Source organism: Notothenia coriiceps, unplaced genomic scaffold (assembly GCF_000735185.1).
Source record: "Notothenia coriiceps isolate Sejong01 unplaced genomic scaffold, NC01 NC01_scaffold00028799, whole genome shotgun sequence".
In the NCBI taxonomy this organism is placed as follows: Eukaryota; Metazoa; Chordata; class Actinopteri; order Perciformes; family Nototheniidae; genus Notothenia; species Notothenia coriiceps.
In genome coordinates, this window is record NW_011361500.1 from 789,333 (window position 1) to 794,930 (window position 5,598).

General features: G+C 41.4%; 1 protein-coding gene across 1 annotated transcript; it reads left to right on the plus strand.

The window, feature by feature from the left end:
- The first annotated feature begins 2,866 nt into the window (after nucleotides 1–2,866).
- On the plus strand, nucleotides 2,867–4,913 carry six7 (SIX homeobox 7). The gene is made up of 3 exons (XM_010786100.1): nucleotides 2,867–3,274; nucleotides 4,418–4,581; nucleotides 4,703–4,913. Exons 1-3 carry the CDS (start codon nucleotides 2,867–2,869, stop codon nucleotides 4,911–4,913), a joined length of 783 nt encoding a protein of 260 aa, XP_010784402.1.
- The last annotated feature ends 685 nt before the right edge of the window (nucleotides 4,914–5,598 follow it).

Genomic DNA, 5,598 nt, shown 5'->3' on the forward strand with positions numbered 1-5,598 from the left:
TGTGATGACTTCCGAAGAGAAAAGCAAGAACACTCGGAATAAAGTATTATTTTATTTTTTTAAAATGTTTTTCCGATTTCATATCGCATGAATACCATATCCCGACATGCATTGCGGCTAAAACAATCGATGTTTTAGCCTATCAAAACCTCTGAAAAAAGAAAGGTGTCTCTCAGAATCGAAAGAGAAAAACCTATGGGAAAAACACAAAAGCATTGTACACAATTTAAACCAATAAATGTCGTATAATTAGAAAGGATAAACTGATGTTTTTTAGTCGATGAGTACTGCAGATATCACTGTTAAATCATTTGATCATTGGTTTTATTATGAAAACGTTGAGACCGAAAATACTGTTTTCAACCCGTAACTTTACATGGAGGCTGCCGCATACCTCAAATCATCTTCGTAATATCTATCAAACTATAGAAGGATCTATAGTTTGATAGATATTACGAAGATGATTTGAGGTATGCGGCAGCCTCCATGTAAAGTTACGGGTTGAAAACAGTATTTTCGGTCTCAACGTTTTCANAAGCCTCTTCAGGCTCCACATCGGCAGGCCTCTCCCTCGGTGTGGAGCTGTCAAACTCGACTTACAGCCGGCCAACTAAAAGTTGTTCCGTTCATGTTGTCAATTTTAGACTCCTTCGCTTCTTTGCTTGTGAATCCAAAAGTTGCGAGGCTTGGCTGTTTTTGTTTCACCATATTTTGTATTACAAAGCCAGAGTTAAAAAAATATCAATATGAACATTTCAAATACCGCGCCGGCATCGCCGCCGTAACCATAGTAACTTAAGTAGCGTAAAGAATGCAGCGCCGCCACGTACAGATGGCAATACCCAGAAATATTCACAAATATAAAACAAATATTCAGAAACTGTCATGAACAATGACTATTATTTATTTCAAGAACTTTTATTTACAGAAACTCAACATTTCTAATCTGTGTGACACAAATATGCACAATTTTTTTGGGCTCCCCCTATTTATCTCAAAGTCGGCCTTCAGGGGAGCTCCTCTGAAGAGCGTATTAGGATAACTTCCTTCATGACTGGTGCATTAATTAGTAGATTGTACTGTTTGTCAGATAACATGGACACAATCATTGGGTTAACAATGAGCAAAAGTATCTGTCATTGGCCTAATTGCTCGTCTCATAACTTCAACTATTTTGAAGGACATTTTAAAAGTTTTCATGCTCAGGTTTTATATCCTTTGAGGAAGAAACTTGATATTTACCATGTTTTTGTGTATAATCAGTAAAGTAGAAAACACTGAAGTGAGTTAAGGCCTTAAGATGATTCCTGACACTATTACAATGTTTTCTTTCGAATGTCTTAACATTTGTCAGATTTCATACAGTTTAACAATTTGTTTCAAATAAAACTTAATTTTCTGTTATTTTATATGTGCTTTAGTAGAGGATAATTTGCTTACAAAAAGTGTAACTAAAGCATTCTTTACACTGAAAAAAGGCTGCTAAATAAAATGACATACATACACTTTTATATTGGAGGGATTAATTATAATCTCTCTCTAATATACAGCACAAACTGGCTCATCAGGCATATATCTGTATTTGAGACATATTTGTGGACATTTAAAGCCACTTCACCTTATTTTAAACCGTGATGATCCTCGACCTGACTGCAACCTTCAAGCAAAGCCTCATATTCACTGCAGGGGCTAATCCCTGTCTGTCTTCAGAGCCCTATTGGAGGCTAATTTATTATTAATAAGCTAATAATCTTTATTCAAACTCTGGTTCACTGTCATAAATTAATTTCCTCTAAGCTATGATGTGCAAATTAAGTGTAACATGTTTGTATTGTAGTTGACAGATGCTTATAGCAGACCCCTAACCTGATTAATAAGAAAAATTATCCTAAGACTGATTAATGAGCCAGTGAGATCAGAAGGATTGAGGCATGCGTCGATGTCTCGGGGGCATTTTCATTACATCTTGGCCTGGCAAGAGGTCACTGAGGATAACCATGTCTGTTTTAATTACATGGGTATTAGCTAGTCGGGGATCGCTACAGCTGTGTGTCCCGGCGTGTCCTCTCTGTTAATTGAGGCATATAATACCAATTTTCATGGCCATGGGCACTGCAATTTAATAATTTATGCTGGTAAAAGTGTGCCAAAGGCTGGTAGATGTGCATCATCAGCACAAAAACAATGGTACTCTATTGAGTAGCTGGTGGTAAAAAATAATAATTCAAAAAAGTGAATTTTGCACCCTGGATTCGCTCATTCGTAATATATAAATTACCACATTTTTTGGCATATTATTGACATTTTCTTGTGTTTTGCCTGCTGTCAAAAGCCTCTCACTCCACATTATTTCTCCCATCATCATCAGCTCCTGAGGCCAGCCTCCATCCGTCCTATCAAATAACCTATCCCTACTTGTTTGCTCGCTGCAGTCACCCTGGCAGTCAATGTATCCTCAGGCTAAGCCAAACAAGCTGATCAGCCAGTCACCTCTGTACACACTACCCCCCACTAAGAGGCTAATGGCCGGGATGTATAATCCTTCTCAAAACAACTACAGAGATGCTAATTGTATCTAGCTATAAATACAGGTTGACTCCTCGTCCTCATTCTTTATTTGGCTCTACTCTGGAAACCTGGAGGCGCCAACACCACTGTTGCGCACCGGCTTCTCTGAGACATTTGCCCAAGTGCCAGGAGAGACTCGGTTGCATAAGAGAGGCTGCAGATAGAAGCTGCAAGTGTCAATATTTGCCATCATCTCAGGAAAGGAGGCAGAGAGCGCACGGAGCTTTACGCGCGGTTGGATACGTTTTGGAACATTTCACAGCTTCTTCGGTAAACTACTGAGAGACAGCAAACCGAGATGTTCCCACTTCCGATGTTCACCCCGGACCAGGTCGCCCGGGTGTGCGAGAATTTGGAGGAGACCGGGGACATCGAGCGCCTCGGCCGGTTCCTCTGGTCCCTTCCGGCCGCCGTCCCTGGCTCAGCCGGGGAGGCGCTGACCCGACACGAGTCCGTGATGCGAGCCAGAGCGCTGGTCGCTTTCCACGGGGGAAACTTCGAGGGTCTATACCAGATCCTGCAGAGCCACCGCTTTACTCGCGAGTCGCACGCCAAGCTGCAGGACTTGTGGCTGGACGCGCACTACCGGGAGGCGGAGAGGCTCCGAGGCCGGCCGCTGGGACCGGTGGAGAAGTACCGGATCCGCAAGAAGTTCCCCCTGCCCCGCACCATCTGGGACGGCGAGCAGAAGACGCATTGCTTTAAGGTAAACACCACCACGCGATATTACAATTGAACCCACATGTGCACAGGTGTGACCCACGCTTTCCCTCGTCTGTGGGGCTAAAATGTAATATATCAGGTTCTGGTCGGGACCTCGGTATCACACAATATAACATGCTTTGATATGATATGGACCTGCTACTTGACCGTCAGCTGCTCTCTCGTAAAAGTTGTACGGTACCACATGTAACCTCACACAGCTTGCCCTTTGAGCTTTTAAGATGATCATGGTAAGAGCTGTGGTTAACCTCAGCCTTCGGCCGTAATACTTTAGACATGGTTACTTGTGCTTGATCAGAGATCTGGTTAGACAATGTTTATGAAAAGAACATACTGTTAAAACAAATTAACTATAGTTCCTAAATACTCCTAGATGTGTTTTCACCTGCATCATTTCCACTTCTGTTATCAGCTTTTCTCTTTTCTGTAACTTTGACTGTTCAGCTTCAAACTCCCATCCCCCCAGGGTTCAACTTTATTTCATCTGAATTATTAACGACACCTTTCAAATAAGAACACAACTTTTATTGACATTGAGCACAGACCTAAGGGAGTCTAAATGATCCATCTTGCCACCCAGGAGCCAATATAAAGAACATTATTCCATGTGTGAAGAGCAATTCATCACATGCATACTGCTGGTACTTTTTAACACCTTCTTTATACAAATGTAAAATATATTTTCTTTTACCTAAAAGTTTTATGAGACAAATGACAGGATTCAGAAGCATGCACCTTGCCTCTTGGGTGTGTGTGTTTGTGTGTGTGATCTCCCTCATGTGGCAGGGTCAAGTATTGTTTCCTAAATATAGTTAATCTTTAGCTCACAATCTCGGGAGGGATAGTCTCTCTTACTGCCAATTAATCCCCTTAACATGATCCAATTGAGTCGCTATGAATGTATGTTTATCCTCTATTGTAGATTTTAATCATTGATTGTATTTAATAATCCAGTCTAATACTATTACAGTGAGCATCATGAGAGTGAGGAGATTATTGTGGCTTATTGGGATGATATCAAAACACCATATGGTGTCTTCGGAAGGTGCAAATCCACACTAATAAAGTTTACTTTGAATCGTCTACGACAGCATAAATATTGATTGTATTTCTGTGTGTTTTGCAGGAAAGAACCCGCAGTTTGTTGAGAGAGTGGTACCTCCAAGACCCCTACCCAAACCCATCCAGGAAGCGTCACCTGGCCCAGGCCACAGGGCTCACCCCTACACAGGTCGGCAACTGGTTCAAGAACCGCCGACAGAGAGACCGAGCAGCGTCCGCAAAGAACAGGTATGTTAAGAACTACAAGCGATAACAATAGTTGTGAATATAAAGGAGAAAAAACTAAATTGGGCTCAGAGCTCCAATCTGGGACCCAAATCTCATCTCTCTCTTCTTTCCCTTCACCCAGAATGCAACAGGATCACTCACACCTGCCCTCAGGTAGCTCACCCGACGGCTCCCTCCAGGACCGCCGCCATCACTCCCACTTGTTGCCTCCCTCCCCTCGACACCTGGGCAGCCCGGAGGCCAGCGACTGCAGCACGGAGAACGAGCGCAGAGGAACGGGAGCCTCCACACCGGAGATCTCCGTCAGCAGCGACAGCGAGTTCGAGTCCTGAGATGACGGACGATTTTCGTGATAGACAGACTCTTGTTCTCTGCAATCATCAGACTCTACAGACATTTGAAACACTGGAGGTGTTCTCAGTGAGAGTGGACATTGTAAAGGAAAAACAACATGCACTTAAAAGAAGCACCATGGCACACAACCTCGACTGTTATATGAAGTAGTTTACTGCCGACCATGGTCTTTAGATCATTTGATATTTCAAGTTTTAATACGGGTTTCATTGAATTTTCAAGTCATTATCTAAGCTATCAAATAATTAGTATGGAATCTAAGACACGATGAAAAATGCCTTGAGTAGGCTGTTAATGTTACTATATTTATATGCACAATAATAACCTAACTTCAGATTTTGGTGTCTTGTTTCAAACATTTAACATACATCCATTATCCGAAAAATCTTAATTTAGGTTCAATCATTCAATATTTTTGATAAGAAATTGGCATTTAGGTTAAAAAATACATATTTTTTCTGGCACAATTCATATAATTAACTTTTAAATTGCATCCTAATTCCCATTAGATGTTATTTAGAGTGATCATGTTACAATGTGCATGTAAACATAGTGACTGACCAATTAATCACATTTTACTGCCTTAAAAAGGATCTCAGGGCATCTCTCTTTTACAATGCAAAGACAAATAATCAGATGAGTTTAGGTAGACTTTATATATGT

What these genes read in the sequence shown, in the direction of transcription:
- six7 (XM_010786100.1), top strand. Translation starts at nt 2,867, where the DNA reads ATGTTCCCACTTCCGATGTTCACCCCGGACCAGGTCGCCCGGGTGTGC. An exon ending in AGAAGACGCATTGCTTTAAG is followed by an intron (nt 3,275 to 4,417) that starts GTAAACACCACC and finishes TGTGTTTTGCAG; the next exon opens with GAAAGAACCCGCAGTTTGTT. An exon ending in GCAGCGTCCGCAAAGAACAG is followed by an intron (nt 4,582 to 4,702) that starts GTATGTTAAGAA and finishes CCCTTCACCCAG; the next exon opens with AATGCAACAGGATCACTCAC.